Raw genomic sequence first — 19753 nt, 5'->3', positions numbered from 1 at the left:
ATAAGGTCTTACAAACAAATGTAAATATTGAGTAAAGGATTTATGATTCAGCTGTTTTAATTTTATTGAGATTTTACAAATTAATTTGTTTTAATACCTCCAAAACGAAGCACGTCCTGAACCTCTAATTCATCAAAACTAGAATCATTAAAATTAGCGCAATAAAGTTTTTTCTGTCTTCCTTAATTTCAGCAATAGGGAAAATTAAGTTTTTTAATAAAGTTCTGGCAAAACTTCATTAATAGCAGTTTTTTACATTTATTGATAATTCAAGAATAAATAGAATACATTGAAAATAGTTAACAAATATGTTTTCAATTGATAATATTTTTTATCAATTGATTCAAAGCACATTATATTTATTCAATATATTTAAATGCAATTTGTTCATCGCTGTTTCACATAGTTGATTATTCAAAAAAAATTCTACAAAAATTTAAACAAAATGATTTTTTTGCGTTGTCTTTTACAGAACGCTTTCGCCTCGTAAGCGGTAGATCGGGGTTCAAATCCCGGCTCGGACCAACACAACTGGTGATCTTTTCCCTTCTGGAATCGATTGCTTAGTAAAGGGAAGGTAGTGTATCGTCACAAACTGGACCTTATCACGACACCTTAGGGAGGCGACCTATGGAATGTTAACATTAACCTTAACATGTTAACATTAAGTTGAGAATGAAACTGCCACTGAATCCGCTTTGTAAATGCCGGCCCCGATACTCTTCAAGGGTGTTCCCCTCAGGAACTGGGAAAGATTTACTTTTTTACTTACTTTTACAGAAGTATTGATTAATGTGCTTTTAAAATCGTTTTGGAATTTTGTGGTATAAATCTGAAAAATAGCTTCAAAACATTGTTGTAGAACTGATATGAAATACTTTTTTATTTGTAAACTGCTTTTAAAATGCTTGTAAAAATCTTTGAAAATGTTTGAATTACAAAAATAAAGCTTAAATGCGGCATTTCACGGTATTTTCCGAAATTCACGGCCCAGGGGCGAATTTCACGGATTACGCGTCTTCCGTGAAATCACGAAAAATCACTAGCCCTAATTATCGCTATCGTTCGACGATAATCTTATCGACGATAAGCTGAGAAAAATCCTTGGTATATGGGAAGACATCAAAAGTTTAGGTCAATTAAACAATGCTGATTTCGCGAACAACTGTTTATCTTTTAGCTGGCTGTGTATATTTTTTTCTACATTTTTCATAGAACTCAAGCAGCATTCAATTTAATTCACTTTCCAGCAGTGACCAGGCAGCACAGTAACAAAACGAAACAATTGGATTTGCATTTATTGCTGATTCTCAAGGATACCCCGATCAGACGGTAATAACTAAATTCATGCCATTTCAATAACAAATACTGTTAAAATAACAGAAAATGTTATGGAATATTCTTGAAAAATCCATTTTTGCATAAGAGTTCAATAACAGTTTATGTTATCATAACACAATTTGTTATCGGTCTGATATTGATTGAAAGCCAGAAAAACTTGGGAATAACATTTTTTGTTATGGAAGAATACCTCCAATTGTTATTGGGATGATCGGATTAGTTGTTAAAATAACAAAAAATAATAACAAAGATTTGTTCGAAGAATAACGTAAAATGTTATTAGTCTGTTATTAGAATAACAATCCAATAACAAAAAAATCATAACGGCGAATAACAAATCTTGTTATAAATAACATAAAATGTTATTGGCCTAGTATTTTCAAATAACAAAGAATGTTATTCCCAAGTTATTTCCGTCTGCTCGGGACGTAATAAACTTTCACAAGAAAATTTTTAAGTTTTCAAATGTCTTCACGAAAAGGAAAATCAGATCCATTTAAAACAACTTTTTCGATTTTTATTACTGTGCAGACCAATTTCCCATTCTTGCCAGCCCATCCTGGGTGTACGTGCCGACGCTTAAGCATTCCGGCTCGGAAGGGATGACTTGTTCGCCGACGCTTTTGGCTTGTATTGAGCCGGGAAAGAAGACGTCTCGTGATTGGCAGTATTCGATTATAAGATCAAGTAGTGCTACGTGGAAGAATGCTAGTGGGGAGATGGAATGGACTCTAAATTTTATTTTCGAGGAAAACGGTCGGTTCCCTTGGGGAAAAAATAACTAAGCAAAGCCCAATTTAGACATTTGCGAATAAAATTACGCTGAAGATTCATTTATGGATTCCAAATCGTTCCACAAAACAATCAAACGGTTACACTTCCACGACATTTCCCCAATCCCAATGCATTCCAGATTGTGTTTGTCTTTGCACTCAACTCTGGTTAAAGTGTTTAATCGCTGGCAACACTTCCCCGCTTCTCACCGAATCCTCCACCAATCTCGGCGAAGGCAATAAATACCAACCCAATTCAGCAGACAGGTTCCCGTCGTCGTTTCATTCCTGCAAATCTGTGCATGCAAGTCCTCAGGTGTGGAACACATTCCCGACGCTGAACGTATCGCTACCGGGACGGCCTTCGACAAGTCAACGATATACAGACACTGGCGGCTGTTCTGCATATAGAGTTATCTACGTGCGCATGTATTGCGTGTACATACACGAAAAAGATTGAGGTTAAATTTTGTCCGGCCAGCAAAATCAAATGGTGCGCTAGTGTGTGTACGCGAAACGTCATAAAGCTCTATAGGCCACCCATGTGTATATCTCTCTCGCGCCAGCAGTCCTCCTACTTGCCAGGATTCATTTGGCGGACTACGTGGAGGAAGGAGGGTTCACGTTTGCTGTCATGTGCATACACGAACTAAACGGGACGTACAGTCGAACTTCAGCAGCGAGAGTACCAACAACACTTGTAGTGTTGGACTGTGTACGAATGCTGGACGGGACTGGGAGTGGTGGGTTAGCTGGGGTGTAGATTACACAGTAGAGTGTAACAAAAATGACTTTTTGGCGGGCATTCAGGGGTTTGTTCCGGTGGGCATACTGAGCCTAAATCCCAAATATGAGCTTGATTGGACGTAACAGGAGCTGGCGCTCCGCCCTTCAATTTTAAATGGGATTTAACCCGTAAAAAAAGATTTTTTCAAAAATGTCACTTTTTGAGGCATTTTGGCCACCAATGCGTTTACCAAAAACATCACTGGCGTGTAGGCCAGATCCTTGCGCATCTTTTGGTATATATAACATTGAAGTTTGGAGCATCCTGGAGCTCGGTACAGACCTTCAAAGTTTGGCATTTTTTCGAAAAATCGGCCCCGGCAAAAAAGATATGCGTCGCACCTCGCGACGCCCGAGACGCCATTTGATTTTGCTGGGACCGATTTTTCGAAAAAATGCCAAACTTTGAAGGTCTGTACCGAGCTCCAGGATCCTCCAAACTTCAATGTTATATATACCAAAAGATGCGCAAGGATCTGGCCTACACGCCAGTGATGTTTTTGGTAAACGCATTGGTGGCCAAAATGCCTCAAAAAGTGACATTTTTGAAAAAATCTTTTTTTACGGGTTAAATCCCATTTAAAATTGAAGGGCGGAGCGCCAGCTCCTGTTACGTCCAATCAAGCTCATATTTGGGATTTAGGCTCAGTATGCCCACCGGAACAAACCCCTGAATGCCCGCCAAAAAGTCATTTTTGTTACATCCTATTACACAGTCAAGCCGGTTCTCACTCCCGGTGATTAATCATTCCAAACAGGTATCTCTGTTTGAGGTGTCGCAGGCCCCAAGGACACACTTGACCGAAAAACATTTCAATCGAAATTCCCGGGAATCGCTGCACAGCTCGGTTTGCACTTGAAGTAATTGATTCGATTTATGCATTACACGAGGTCGGGACTTCATCGGCGGTACGTGACATGATTCTCTCGCACTCGAGTGTCGGTGCCTGGAGGAATCAACTCAACACCGAGCTCGTTACGCTGATAGTACACTTCACGGTAGCTTCAACCTTGGTGCGGTTTGGTGGATGTGGCTGGATGAAGAATCGTCATCGATTCCAAATTGAACTCTCCACAGTTTTCTCTTTTTATCCAAGCCACACACGGGAATCGACATGAGGTAAATCACGTTTCGCATGTGCACTTTGCAGTTCAATCATGATGAGTTGCGGACATGATTTGCGGAATGTTGAAATAGTGTAATCCAGTGTTTACCTGGACAACAAAAGTCAACTTTAAGCTAGCAAATCAATATGTAAGACATCGACTTGTCTCGATTATTATCAAAACAAATTTGCACAATCGATAAATCCCCCCAGAGGGACCCAAACATCTTCAATATTATAATCCTACAACTCGACGGACCTAAGCTAACTTGGTGTTCCGGGTCCATCATTTCATTCCCTGGTTGAGGCTTTCCGCAATCTGATATCAATAAACGATACACCTAACCGCCCCGAAGGCCTCAGAACCGGTTGGTCGGTGCTAATTTATCGATTATTTTATCTGGATAAATACGGATTAGTGCGCTGACCACGAGGACGCGCTGTCTTGTTTTTGCATGCTCATTTTCATTTCTTTTGTGTCGCTGTTTGTGTGCTTGGGTGAGTGGTTATTATAATTAAATAATGGCATCATTAGTGCGCTGACCACGGGGACGCGCTGTCTTGTTTTTGCATGCTTATTTTCATTTCTTTTGTGTCGCTGTTTGTGTGCTTGGGTGAGTGGTTATTATAATTAAATAATGGCATCATTAGTGCGCTGACCACGAGGACGCGCTGTCTTGTTTTTGCATGCTCATTTTCATTTCTTTTGTGTCGCTGTTTGTGTGCTTGGGTGAGTGGTTATTATAATTAAATAATGGCATCATTAGTGCGCTGACCACGAGGACGCGCTGTCTTGTTTTTGCATGCTCATTTTCATTTCTTTTGTGTCGCTGTTTGTGTGCTTGGGTGAGTGGTTATTATAATTAAATAATGGCATCATTAGTGCGCTGACCACGGGGACGCGCTGTCTTGTTTTTGCATGCTTATTTTCATTTCTTTTGTGTCGCTGTTTGTGTGCTTGGGTGAGTGGTTATTATAATTAAATAATGGCATCATTAGTGCGCTGACCACGGGGACGCACTGTCTTGTTTTTGCATGCTCATTTTCATTTCTTTTGTGTCGCTGTTTGTGTGCTGGGGTGAGTGGTTATTATAATTAAATAATGGCATCATTAGTGCGCTGACCACGGGGACGCGCTGTCTTGTTTTTGCATGTTTATTTTCATTTCTTTTGTGCCGCTGTTTGTGTGCTGGGGTGAGTGGTTATTATAATTAAATAATGGCATCAGTAGTGCGGTGCTTGTGTGGACGCTCAGTCCTGTTTTTTCGTGTTATTTCCCGTCTCTTTTGTGTCGCTGTTCGAGTGCATGGGGTGATTGGTCATTATAATTAAATAATGGCATCAGTAGTGCGGTGCCTGTGTGGACGCTCAGTCCTGTTTTTTCGTGTTATTTTCCGTCTCTTTTGTGTCGCTGTTCGAGTGCATGGGGTGATTGGTCATTATAATTAAATAATGGCATCAGTAGTGCGGTGCTTGTGTGGACGCTCAGTCCTGTTTTTTCGTGTTATTTTCCGTCTCTTTTGTGTCGCTGTTCGAGTGCATGGGGTGATTGGTCTTTATAATTAAATAATGGCATCAGTACTGCGGTGCTTGTGTGGACGCTCAGTCCTGTTTTTTCGTGTTATTTCCCGTCTCTTTTGTGTCGCTGTTCGAGTGCATGGGGTGATTGGTCATTATAATTAAATAATGGCATCAGTAGTGCGGTGCTTGTGTGGACGCTCAGTCCTGTTTTTTCGTGTTATTTCCCGTCTCTTTTGTGTCGCTGTTCGAGTGCATGGGGTGATTGGTCATTATAATTAAATAATGGCATCAGTAGTGCGGTGCCTGTGTGGACGCTCAGTCCTGTTTTTTCGTGTTATTTTCCGTCTCTTTTGTGTCGCTGTTCGAGTGCATGGGGTGATTGGTCATTATAATTAAATAATGGCATCAGTAGTGCGGTGCCTGTGTGGACGCTCAGTCCTGTTTTTTCGTGTTATTTTCCGTCTCTTTTGTGTCGCTGTTCGAGTGCATGAGGTGATTGGTCATTATAATTAAATAATGGCATCAGTAGTGCGGTGCCTGTGTGGACGCTCAGTCCTGTTTTTTCGTGTTATTTTCCGTCTCTTTTGTGTCGCTGTTCGAGTGCATGGGGTGATTGGTCATTATAATTAAATAATGGCATCAGTAGTGCGGTGCCTGTGTGGACGCTCAGTCCTGTTTTTTCGTGCTATTTTCCGTCTCTTTTGTGTCGCTGTTCGAGAGCATGAGGTGATTGGTCATTATAATTAAATAATGGCATCAGTAGTGCGGTGCTTGTGTGGACGCTCAGTCCTGTTTTTTCGTGTTATTTTCCGTCTCTTTTGTGTCGCTGTTCGAGTGCATGGGGTGATTGGTCAGTATAATTAAATAATGGCATCAGTAGTGCGGTGCTTGTGTGGACGCTCAGTCCTGTTTTTTCGTGTTATTTTCCGTCTCTTTTGTGTCGCTGTTCGAGTGCATGGGGTGATTGGTCATTATAATTAAATAATGGCATCAGTAGTGCGGTGCCTGTGTGGACGCTCAGTCCTGTTTTTTCGTGTTATTTTCCGTCTCTTTTGTGTCGCTGTTCGAGTGCATGGGGTGATTGGTCAGTATAATTAAATAATGGCATCAGTAGTGCGGTGCCTGTGTGGACGCGCAGTCCTGTTTTTTCGTGCTATTTTCCGTCTTTTTTGTGTCACTATTTGTGTACATGGGGTGATTGGATTTCTTCTTCTTCTTTTTTCATTTATTTTTTGTTCGCGCGTTCGTTGGCCGATGAATTTTATTTTTGTTCTCTTTATATAGTTTTCGATAGAAACGATCCGATTTTTGTTTTTTGAGACAAGCAAGTCGTATTGCTGGATTAAGTCCTTTCCATATCATCGAGGATCGGAAGGCACGTCGACGGATATGTTTTAAGGCTTATCATATAAAATAATTTTTATGAATGAAGCCCTTCCTACATCACCGTTGATCGGAAGGCACGCCGACGGAGAATTTCTGGAGAATCGCGGTCGAATTAATACTATATTTAAATCCCTAGATAGCTATCTTTCCGCAGCCGGCTGCCTAAGATTTTTAAAATTTCAACCGATAAACAAATTGCTCATGGTCGCATCACCTACCACAGTGAATCCTGACCTCATACCCATCTTACTAACCCCTCAAAACTCATGTGATACTTTGTCGGAGACGCAGTCGATTTGGCGGTCCCATCACTCAAGTATCGGCTAACATTCCCATCCACTTCCCCGTGTCTTACCACTGGTCGTGGCCGGCGTCGGTATTGATCAGCACGATAGGGACCTTTGAAAATTGCGAAGGGGTGATGATTGGTTCCTACTTTTCATCTGTGGTCCACGGAGCAATGTTTGGGGGTCCTGGTCAATAACGAAGTAGCAGCTACGGGTAGACACCAATGCTATGCTATGCTATGCTATTTTATCTGGATAAATACGCCCACACAACCACACACGTGGATGTCTGAACCTACACGTGGAACTCCTTCATCTGACAGGGTGATAGCAGAGAGTCCCTGGGGCGAACGTTGAGTGCTGCTGATGAGCTGTTGGAAGGGTGCGACCGGAAGAACGATTTGAAGTCAGGATGGTGAGAGAGGGGTGCTTCCATTAATTATACTTCGAAAAGCACACTTTCCAGGTTTCAAAAACTGCAGAAAATGCTAATTTAAGAGTATTGATGGAACCTCATTTTTTCTCGTTATAAATCGGTATGAAGTTTATGAGGCACACTGTAAACTTATTTATCAAACTATTTTCCCATCCCAATATCAAAATTACAATCGGCTTCTTTTTGAACATTTATACTCAAAACAAAATATATTTTAGCGAAACATGCTTGCGGTTAACTTTGCCTAGTAGGTCTGGCCAGTGATAGATTAAGAGCGAGTCCACGAACAGGGCATACCCCTTTGTATGGGACGTCGTTTAGACCTCACCAATCTGCCTGAAATTTTCAGGGGTTGTTTGTACATATAAAACTAGCATCTGGCCAAAATATGAGTACTCTAGATCAACGGGAAGTGGGGCAAATCGGGATACAAAGTTTGAAGGTTCAAAACCGTCAAAAATCTTAAAAAGGCTATAACTTGGGCAAAACTCAATTTAATTTCTAAATTCAAAATGCATCTGAAAGGGCTTGAAAAATGCAACAAAATGCACGGTAGAGCATCCAAATTGTTTAAATGTAAAGGGAGTTCTTGACATTTTAGTGAAAAAATAGCATAATTTTCAAACTCAAATAAAAAAAAATTCCATCCAGATATCAACTCGGTTCGACCTGCAACTTGTTGGGGACATCTGGGACTACCATCTGAGACTGAGAACGCTTTGGGTAAGGCAATTTAACATATTAAATAGAAACTTTCACTTTTAGTGATTTTTTTGGTTGTACATTTTTGCTCGGGGACCCCTTAGATCTAATTTTCCGGTGATAATTTCATCATATTCGTGTTCCTGAGACACTTTCACAATAGAAACAGGCATAAAAATGTTTATCTTCATCCATTTTAACCCTTAAAAAAATAAAAGCTAAAAAATCACATTACATTAATTGAAAATCAAGTTCGTTTCCAAAGATACTATTTGACACCAGAAAAAAAGCAGCTTCCCCGAGCAAAAATGTACAACCAAAAAAAATCACTAAAAGAAAAAGTGTCTATTTAATATGTTAAACTGCCTTACCCAAAGCGTTCTCAATCTCAGATGGTAGTCCCAGATGTCCCCTACAAGCTGCATGTCGAACCGAGTTGATACCTGGATGGAACACTTTTTTATTTGAGTTTGAAAATGATGCTATTGTTTCACTAAAATGACAATAACTCCCTTTAGATTTATCCAACTTGGATGCTCTACCCTGCATTTTGTTGCATTTTTCAAGTCCTTTCAGATGCAATTTGAGTTTTGAAATTAAATTGCATTTTGTCTTAGTTACAGCATTTTAAGATTTTTGACGTTTTGAACCATGAAACTTTGTGTCCCGATTTGCCCCACTTCCTGTTGACCTAGAGTGCTCATATTTTGGCCAAATGCTAGTTTTATATGTACAAACAAACCCTGAAAAATTTCAGGCAGATTGGTGAGGTCGATGCGAGATGGGTATGCTTTGCTTGTGGACTCGCTCTTAAATTTAATAGTGATCATATATAATATCATATAGAATATATTCTGTCGTATCCAAAAGTAAGTGTCAATATTGTAAAGATGCAGTAAATTATATTGGCTTGTATTCCTATGACCATAGAGTTCACACAGTTTGGGCAGCTGCCCATATAGAAATTTTGATTTGTTTTTCAGAAGGATTCGATGATTCCACTTAAGTCTATTTCTTGAACTACAACATCTTTCTAGCGATCTTCTGAATTAATAAAATAATTCATTAAATCCTTACTAAGCGTGAAATCGGACAGAATGGTTAAAAAAAATATACCATTCTGTCTGATTTCACGCTTATTACGGATTTATTTCATGCTACAAAGTGTCCACTTTTAAAGTACAAATACAGAAAACAGTAAGAAACTTTCCCATTTAAAAAAAATAAAATGAAAAATACTTTTAAATTTAAATGATTGCTGAATTACTTTTTCAAAACAACCAATGTGCCATGAGGTTTCCTATGACCTTTTGCAAAAGTAAACGAGATTTGAGAAATCTAAGATTTTTCAAACTTAAAAATTATTATCAGATCAAGGTTGCCAAAGATAACTGTACCGTTTTCGAGATACGATAACACAACTGGACATTTTTGAAGTTGATTTAAGTAAACGCATCGCAGTTTCGCGAAGGTATGATAGATTTTGGCTCTCTGAATACGCTCCAGTCGGCAGGATTAAATTTCAGTGAATTCCCTGCCGATTAATAAAAATTGTAAATGCAGCAAATTTCAATGCAAAATTTTAGAAAGATATTTTTTTAGGTACATACTGAAGGCTACCAACTTTTGCCTACCAAAAATCCGTACGCTTTGCCGATATGACACCATGGTGTAACAAAAACTGTCAATGAATTCTTAAAATAAATTAAATTAAATAAATTTGTGTATTAAAAATATATAACTTTGCCGTTTTCACAGCTAACAAATTTCACAAAATGCTATCAGAGTACTTATGACTTGCACGTTTAAAAGTATTCATAAAATAAACCGTGATTTGAATCAAATCATTATGTCCATTTTTTTGTTACACGTTTAAAAGTTAACATAATGTCAAGTTTGCTTTTACGAATAATATCGTTCTTAGTGTTTTCACGAAAACTTTTCCAGAGTTTTTTTATTGAAAAGGTCCTATAAACATGTGAAACAAACAGTTTATAGGACCTTTAAAAAAACTCTAAGCTTTAGAAAGCGTTCGGAAATAGATAAATATATTTAGTAAGGAATTTCTAAAAGAACAATTCTAGAGTTTTTTTAAGGTCCTATCAACATATGAAAGACAATAGTTCAAAAACTCTAGAATTATTGATAATCAAGTTTGAATTGAGGAAACCCCGGAAAACTCTCCCTTTTAAATCAAACTCACAGAAAAATAAAAATTTCTAGTTAACAAAGCTTCGACCAAATCAAAAAGCAATTCAATGATTAAAAAGTTGTTAAAATTCCGTAGAAATCCGTATTATGCGTAAAATTCCTTACAAAAATTCCGGCCTGTTAAAAATCCGCGAAGAGGTTCGAAAATCCGTATGGCAAGGAAAAAATCCGTACAGTTGGTAGCCTTATACATACTTCAAATTTGCCAAAAATAAAAAAAAACTCACAAAATTAGAGTGTTTAATATGAAATGCCTTGATTTTCACAAAATATCGCATTTTTTCAAAAATTCTCCAATTTCCAAAATGTTAGTTATAGGTATCAAAAGACGCTAAATTTTCACAAAATTCGAAAACGCTAAAATTTTCACATTATATCGTTTGTTTTGGTTGGAAATACTGACATTTTATAATTGTGCAATATGAGAAATTCTCTACGAAATCGGCAATTTTTATTTTTTCATTTGTCTCAAACTTTGTTGATCGATATTTTTAAATCGAAAAACTGCAAGTTTTTCGCCGAAATCTAACATTCGGTGGCTATATCTTGAAAACGGAGCCCTTTTTTAAAAAAAAATCTGTAAAGTTCTTTTCTATTCAAAACTCAATTTTACTTAAAAATGAGCTATTTTTTTGTATGAAATTAGATTTTTTTTTTTCAAAAATTTCATAACTCGGTGACAGATTTTTTTACCATACTTCTCTACGGCTCAAAATTTGCGGGTTTTTGTCCTCTAAATCATATAAAAAAATTTATAAAAAAATGTGTTTTAGGAAATTGAGTTTTTGTAGTTACTAAAAAAAGCATTTTTTCCGTGTACCATTTTTTCTTAATGTTCCTCAACAATACCTACAACTTTGCCAAAGACACAACATTGATCAGAAAATTCATTCAAAATTTACAGATTTTTTTACATTGACGTACCAGTTCTGTATGGACAGCTGCCAAAATTGTATGGAGACTTGTATGGGTGAACCAACGACACACAATAGCTTATTTGGTCATAGGGAAGGCCCCAACAAAGTTTGAGCCAAATAATAAAATTCACATAAGAACCATTTCCGGTTTTGGTAGAGAATTGCTCATATGGGTATCAAGTGTCGAAAAAATTTGGTAGGGTTTTTACAAAATAAGAGTTTTTCATCAAATACCGTATTTACAAAAAAAAGGGTTAAACGAAGTTAAATTTAGTACATTTTTTCACAATATTAGAACTCATTGAAAAATACTTTTTTTTAAATCACTAATTGCTACATTTTTTGTATATTTTTTTTACCTTCTGCAATTTTTAAATTTTGCCATATGGAAACGCAATTTTTTTTGTGCTACATATCTGATTTTTTACGAATAAAATAGCTTTTTATATTATTTTTTAATGACTGGATAATGACAACGAGAAATTTTGTACAGCTTTTCAATACATTAGAGTTTACAATACAGTCGACTCTCTGGCTGTCGATCTCCTCGATATCAATAATTCTCCATCTATCGATGAATTCTTCAGTCCCTTCAATCTGCATACTTCAATTATCTTCATTCCTCGATATTTTACCTTGCTTGAAGGATCTCTTCTTCGACGGTCCCTTGGATTCTGTTGGCTTTAAAAATCTCTTCCGGGTGTCAATAATTTCACTTTCTCATGGCTTGCATAGACATTTTTCTTGGCGAAACGAAGCTTTGAAGGGTGTTTGACATTAGTTTGTTTTTGTTTGATGGACGTTGCCATGATTCTCTCCCATAGCTGGGTATCAAGAAAAAAATATTTTCAATCGAGTCTTCATTTTGCATCGTTCTGTAAACTGATGATTCTCTTCCTCGACGGTCCCTTGGATATTGACAACCAGAGAGTCGATTTTAGTTTGAAATATTGGTGTTTCGCACTTACAGTTTATCAAATTTTGTGTTGTTTGATACCAATTTTCCTTTTTTTTTTCAAGATGTGAATTGATTTTAAAATATTTTTGAACATTCTCCATCGACAAAAAGTTTGGGTCATCGCTTTGAATTTTGATATATTGGAGATAATTCAATTCAATTCGGTTTTATTGGTGAATAATCAAGATACAATGAGTTATTTTGAAGTGCATAACAGAGTTTTGGAGTTCCTTACAGCTGTGTGTTGCATCATAATCCATTTAGGAACAATTATTTCTTTAACTAAGGCACTAGCAAGAGTAAGAAAAAAACTATAAAAAAAACTTACAGAAATTGCAAAGGAAAGGGGATAGAGGAAGAGAAAGCTTATATCTAGATCACAGGTAATTTATCCTTTGTAGATGTGTTTGATCATCAGTTCCCCAAGGGCCAGGAATTGTTCTGCCTTGTTCCGGCAGCTCCGAAACCGCGTCATCATCTCCCCCGCGAGAGCAAAGAACTCCGGCAGGGTGAAGAGATCTTCCCCGGTGACTTCTTGCTGGGTCGTACTGCCGCTACCGGCAGCGACCACGCTGGCGAACGAACGCCCCCAACCAGGAGGGAACGCTGAGTTTTCCGCTGGAACCGTACGCTGTCCAGCTGCAGGAACGGCTGCGCTCGTACTTCGCTGAGGAGGGTGGGACGCTTTCTTCTTCCTCTTTTCCTGCTCCTCGAGGTAGACCTTGCGCGCGACGCATCCGCGGTAATTGCCGGTATGGTTACCGTCACAGTTCGCACACTTCACGCGCAGCTTAGTTTGTTCTGCCTTGTCCCCCAAGTCCGCCTTACGTGGCAGTGCGCACGCCTCCGAGAGGTGTGACTCACCGCACTTCACGCAGCGGGGCCGGAGGTTGCAGTTCCGCGAGCCGTGGCCAAATTTCTGGCAACGGTGGCATTGCGCTACGTCCGTCGGGTTCTTGGTGTAAAACCGCCAGTTTACCCAAAAACCGTCCAACGTCTTAGTCCGCCGCAGGTCTTGGAGCTTGACGGTGCCGCGGTCGAAGTACAACAGGTACAGTGTGTGCACACCCGTGACTGTTGTCTTTCGCGAGAGCACTTTTATCTCCCGCGGTTTTATTCCGGCGTCCGAAAGGTGACCCTTCAGGTCGGAGATCGGACGGTCTTGATAACCCTGCAAGACGACCTTAACAGGGGGCTTCTCGGGGTTGAATGTGTAGAAGTTGAAGTTGCTACGCTTCAATTCTTCAAACACCAGGTCGAAATTCTTTTTGGTCAGTGTGATCACTTGCACTGCCGACTTACCGATTTTCAGACAATATCCGAGGCCTTCCAGCAACTCGTCAACATCGTCCGCTAACGTGTCCAAAACAAAAATTGGAGGTGGTCTACTTTCCACTGGAGAGTTGTTCTTTTTTGACGTCGGTACTTTTTTCCGTGCACGACCATCATCGTCGTCGTCGTCGTCGGTAGTGCTGCTACCGTCGGTGTTGTTATTTTCTTCGTCGTCGCTCAGCATCTGGAACTCGTTCCTGATGGGGATGTTGGCGGATGTTGATGTGCCACTGGTCGTGGCACCGGAAGTACCGGAACGGGTTCGCACTGGTGATCTTGGGACATATCCGGGATGTAGTAACTTTTTGTCGATGCCTTCAGCGCTGACGCTCCCCTGCGCGATGGCGGTCGACACGGCGTTGGTTTGTTTACCTTTTTGCACACGGCCGGTAGACGAACTTCGCGGGTTTTTCGAGGCCGCACTCGAACTGCCACGGCCACGGCCGGCCTTTGGCATGCTGGAGAAGCAAACTCGCGGGTAATCACAATCAATTACGGCGAAAAAAATCGAAAAAAACGATGGAGCACTGAGCACTAGCTGCATGCTCTCGTGCGTACACGGAGGGAACGATATTGGAGATAAACTTTAAAAATATTTGATTTTTCTTTTTTTAAGAAAATAGATTTTTTTCAATAATTTGCCCTGAATAAATAATTTAATGTACTAAAATATTGTTCAAGTACTACAAATTGATTTTAGAATATTTATGAACATTCTCCATCGATAAAAAAGTATAGGCCATTGCTTTGAATTTCGAAATTTTGGCATTCCAAAGTAAATACCAGTTTTTCCCATATTTTCGAAAAATTGTGATGGCGCGCTCTCGTTTTTACTAAAAAATAGCAATAAATTTTAGTGAAAAAAATATAACAATGTTCTAGACAGATGTTGCCTACATCTCAACGAACATTTTGGTGCACAAAAAAAAATAGCCAAGAATTTTGAAATAGCCAAGAATTTTGATAAGCTTTTTTATTAAAAAGCACCGATGGAGAAGAAAAATGAACACGTAGTTAAAAAGCTGAAAAAATTCTCTAAATCGTGATATGTTTGGATTTTCAAAATTCTGTGATACAGAAATATTTTTTTTTGTTCCAGGGATTTCCGTTTTCCGAGAAAGAAAACTTGTTTTTCAAATTTCAACATAATCAGTTTTTGTAGATATTCGGCATCCATTTTCTAATGACTATTTCCATGATTTTGTTGGTACTTGAAGCAATATTTTAACCACCTTCATTAAATTTTAACGATTGTTCAATCTTTTTAAACCCGGCTTCTTATCGGACTTAACCTTAACCCCCAACTCTTAAAAATCGTAATCTGCTCAAGCAATCCTCAGCTTCATAATTGCCTCTTGCGAGTGCCCTTTTCGACCCCGAGGGTTATCCCAACCCTCCATCTCCAAAGGCACTCGTTAAAGCCCGGAATTGCGCAAAATCGCTCATCCGCAAATCGCCACTTTGAAAATGGCCTCCGGTTTCCGCTGCACGATGCAACATCGAAATTTTGAAAAAAATAAAATATAATAAACTCTCCAGGAATCCCCGGAACTGGAGCCACTTTTGCTGGGAAATCCAAAGTGGCAGCTGCACGAGTGGACCATAAATTTTACCACAAACTCCCTCTTCCTTTCCCCCTCAAAAAAGCTCGACACACACAATAACCGTCAATTCACTTCCCGTATTAACCATAAAACAAAAATTATCAAACTTTGCGGTAACTGGACGCTGCGGCGCGGCTTCGCTGCGCCGAGTTTGCTCCGCCAACACTGCCACTGGGTCCGGTTATGACTCGTAAAAATGACGATGATTTACGTTTCTAGTTTTTTTTTTCGCCTGCTCTCCTGGCGAAAGCTCATTGCACGCGCCCCTAATTACTGGTGGGGTTGGGTGAAAATATTTTTGGTATAAAAATTAAAAGTTTACACTAAATTTTTATCCCATTGTGTAACGATGACTGGACGGTTGGGGCTATGAACTGTTGTTGAGAGGTATTTTGGTTGAAGTTGAAGTTAATTTTCCTTCAAAAAATGTTTTTTTCAAGATTTTTTTAATTGGAAATTTCAAATTTCAAAAATGTAACTTCAACTAACAGTACTGCACACAGTCAAAAAAAAATCGACCGGCCCTTAAAGCAACTGCAGCAGCTTCTGGTTTCAGTTGCACCGGGAAATATCCTTCCCTCGGCCTTTGTCCCCATTTTCCTTTCCCTTTCCTCAAATTCCTAGCGCGTCGAAAATTGGAAAACAAGAATTATTTGCTCTGCACTCGTATGCCACGTACCTACCCAGCGTGCCATTTTTAATTGTCCACCGGAAAAAACCAGGAACCGAAAAAAAGAACCCGCAAAAAAAAGTCTGGAAAACAATTGAAATTAAAATCAAATAAAGTTAGCCCAGAAACAGTCCGGCGATGGCGTACCTAAAATTGCTCTCGCACAATAAAATATATTTGGTGTATAAATAAAACAAAAACATACTCTCCCCCACACCGCCTTCCCCCATACTCGCAAAACGAATTAAGGTTAATCTATTTTCGCTTCCTTTTTTTTCCGTTCCAGGGCAGCACGACAGCAGCGCCTCGGAGCGCGTACCCTGGAGCACCTCCGCCCGCGTCGGCCACACTAAAGGGTGCCCAGCGACCGCCCGCCATGACTAGTCCAGCCGCCGGCGGAATCCCCGGGGGTCCGTACAGAGGCACCGGCTACGGTTACGCACCGACACAGCAGGCGTACCGGTACACGGCGCCCCTCGCGGCACAGCCCGCCTACGCGACCTACACCCCACACACCACTACCACGGTACGTGCCTGAAAGTTTACCCCCGCTAAGCTATAGATAGCTACAATGATAACTCTGCAATAAGGGGGAAATGATCCTGTATTGGACCTAGTTGTGCCCATTTTCGACCTAAGCTGCAGAATTGCAATGATAGCGTCAATACAAAAAATATTATTGTCATAACTTTAATGCTTTAACAGCCCAGCAAACAAATCTTTAAAGTTTTTTAAAAGACCTTTCAACACTTTAAAAAAAATACACTAAAAAATCTATTCACATAATCATGAATTGCGGTTCATGAAAGTGTGAACCACGAAGGAACTTATTCATGAGTATGGTGCATATGCACCATAAACGTGAACATATTCCTTGGTGGTTCTCAAATTCATGAACATAATTCACGATTTCGGGAATGGATTTTTTCCGTGTACAAAAACAATTTATGTAAATTTTAAAACTCATTTCTAATCAACTTAGATTTAATGGTCGTTTATGCAATAAGTTGCAAAGTAATGAACATTTTTAGAACTCGTCCTACATTTTTCCACTGAGGCTCTGTGGAGTTGGGTTAACGACGAGTGTTAAAAAATAAAGTTTTTCAACGAGTTGCACGCAACGTTTTTTTTCCTGTCATTTTATAGTGACAGTAGGGCCTAATTATCATCACAAGAAAAAAATGCTGCAAACTTCATTATAGAACTTATTTGAGTGCGGAAATGTTCTACTTTTGAAAACTTGTATCAAAAAGTAAATCTTTTCAACACTTTTAAGTTTTTTGTATTGAACGCACGGACGCCAAACATAAGCAAGGAAATAAGTTTTTCACTTCAAAAATGTTATTCAAAATTATTTTTCAGATTTGCAAAAAAAATATATATTCACAACTCGATTCAAAACTCATTTTTTCAGCTTTTCCCGAGCAGACGGTAATAACTTTGGAATAACATTTTTTGATACTTTAAAATACTATACCAATAACATTCTATATTATTTATAACAAGATGTGTTATTCGTCGTTTTGATTTTTTTGTTATTGAATTGTTATTGTAACAACAGACTAAAAACATTTTTAGTTGTTCTTCGAACTAATATGGGTAATTCTCTACCAACTCACACGAAATCGGGAAAAGTTGCCCCGACTCCTCTTCGATTTGCGTGAAACTTTGTCCTAAGGGGTAACTTTTGTCCCTGATCACGAAACCGAGGTCCGTTTTTTGATATCTCGTGACGGAGGGGCGGTACGACCCCTTCCATTTTTGAACATGCGAAAAAAAGAGGTGTTTTTCAATCATTTGCAGCCTGAAACGGTGATGATATAGAAATTTGGTGTCAAAGGGACTTTTATGTAAAATTAGACGCCCGATTTGATGGCGTACTCAGAATTCCGAATAAACGTATTTTTCATCGAAAAAAACACTAAAAAAGTTTTAAAAATTCTCCCATTTTCCGTTACTCGACTGTAAAAAATTTTGGAACATGTCATTTTATGGGAAATTTAATGTACTTTTTGAATCTACATTGTCCCAGAAGGGTCATTTTTTCATTTAGAACAAAATTTTTCATTTTAAAATTTCGTGTTTTTTCTAACTTTGCAGGGTTATTTTTTAGAGTGTAACAATGTTCTACAAAGTTGTAGAGCAGACAATTACAAAAAAATTGATATATAGACATAAGGGGTTTGCTTATAAACATCACGAGTAATCGTGATTTTACGAAAAAAAAGTTTTGAAAAAGTTACTTTTTGCGTTTCTCTTTGTTTCGTCGTCCGTGTCTGTCGCGGGTGACCATGAATGGCCATGATCGATGACGACCAACTTTTTCAAAACTTTTTTTCGTAAAATCGCGATAACTCGTGATGTTTATAAGCAAACCCCTTATGTCTATATATCAATTTTTTTGTAATTGTCTGCTCTACAACTTTGTAGAACATTGTTACACTCTAAAAAATAACCCTGCAAAGTTAGAAAAAACACGAAATTTTAAAATGAAAAATTTTGTTCTAAATGAAAAAATGACCCTTCTGGGACAATGTAGATTCGAAAAGTACATTAAATTTCCCATAAAATTACATGTTCCAAAATTTTTTACAGTCGAGTAACGGAAAATGGGAGAATTTTTAAAACTTTTTTAGTGTTTTTTTCGATGAAAAATACGTTTATTCGGAATTTTGAGTACGTCATCAAATCGGGCGTCTAATTTTACACAAAAGTCCCTTTGACACCAAATTTCTATCTCATCACCGTTTCAGGCTGCAAATTATTGAAAAACACCTCTTTTTTCACATGTTCAAAAATGGAAGGGGTCGTACCGCCCCTCCGTCACGAGATATCAAAAAATGGACCTCGGATTCGTGATCAGGGACAAAAGTTACCCCTTAGGACAAAGTTTCACGCAAATCGAAGAGGGGTCGGGGCAACTGCTGTGTGAGTTGGCGGAGAATTACCCATATGTCACGGTGTGTTTTCTGGGCAACCTTAAGGATAAAAAATAGTCATAGTACTTTCAAATTTGTCTTAAAGGAAATTTTCTCAGCTTTCCAATGCTTCTAAGAGCGAAATGTTTAATCGAGAAATTTCTAAGATATCTTTATTTTAAGTTTTTTTGTTTTGAATTCATTCATCATTTATTGGAAACTTTTTAATAACAGTTAAGGAAACTTTTCAAATGATGTGTTTTATGTGTGAATTACTCATCAAAATGTGCATAATAAGACAAGAAACAACTGAGTAACAGGTTGCAAATCGTTTAACATTTTTAAAATTACGTTTTAACTGAGTTTTTGGATATGTGGGATTTATTTAAAAATTAAAATCAGAAAACCGTATTAAAATATATTTCCTTAACCAAACATTAACCAGTTACCAAAAAATGTTATTTACTCGAAATTGAACTATAAATTACTGTGTAGAGTTTCAGGGAAAATACTCCTCATAAGTATGAAAGGTTTTGTTTTTTTGTTTTTTTTATGTATGAAATGATCATTAATCAAGTAATCAAGTAATAATGTTTTTGCAATTCCGTCGTGAAACTACTTACTTTTCCTGTCATTCTTGAACGACGAAAAAGCCTACTTTTCTGTACCAAAAATAACAGAATCGAATAGCAACACTTTTCAAAATAAATGCTGAAAAGTTCTACTTTTCAGCACTCAAATGGGTGCTGAAAAGTTGAACTTTTCAGCACTTGTTTCGAAAAGCAACACTTTTTAAAAATTTTTA

General features: G+C 38.4%; 1 protein-coding gene across 11 annotated transcripts in view; it reads left to right on the top strand.

The window, feature by feature from the left end:
- Nucleotides 1-19753, top strand: part of LOC120413476 (protein alan shepard) — a 334433-nt gene that overhangs the window by 201192 nt on the left and 113488 nt on the right. For all 11 annotated transcript variants that reach the window (XM_039574319.2, XM_039574317.2, XM_039574316.2 and 8 more), the window contains one exon: nucleotides 16317-16556. In XM_039574319.2, the coding sequence (XP_039430253.1) occupies nucleotides 16317-16556 (240 nt within the window). The remainder of the gene's footprint in view (nucleotides 1-16316; nucleotides 16557-19753) is intronic.

The sequence above is a fragment of the Culex pipiens genome, chromosome 3, assembly GCF_016801865.2.
Source record: "Culex pipiens pallens isolate TS chromosome 3, TS_CPP_V2, whole genome shotgun sequence".
In the NCBI taxonomy this organism is placed as follows: Eukaryota; Metazoa; Arthropoda; class Insecta; order Diptera; family Culicidae; genus Culex; species Culex pipiens.
The sequence above is the reverse complement of the archived record's forward strand: the minus strand, read 5'-3'. Positions and strand labels throughout refer to the sequence as shown.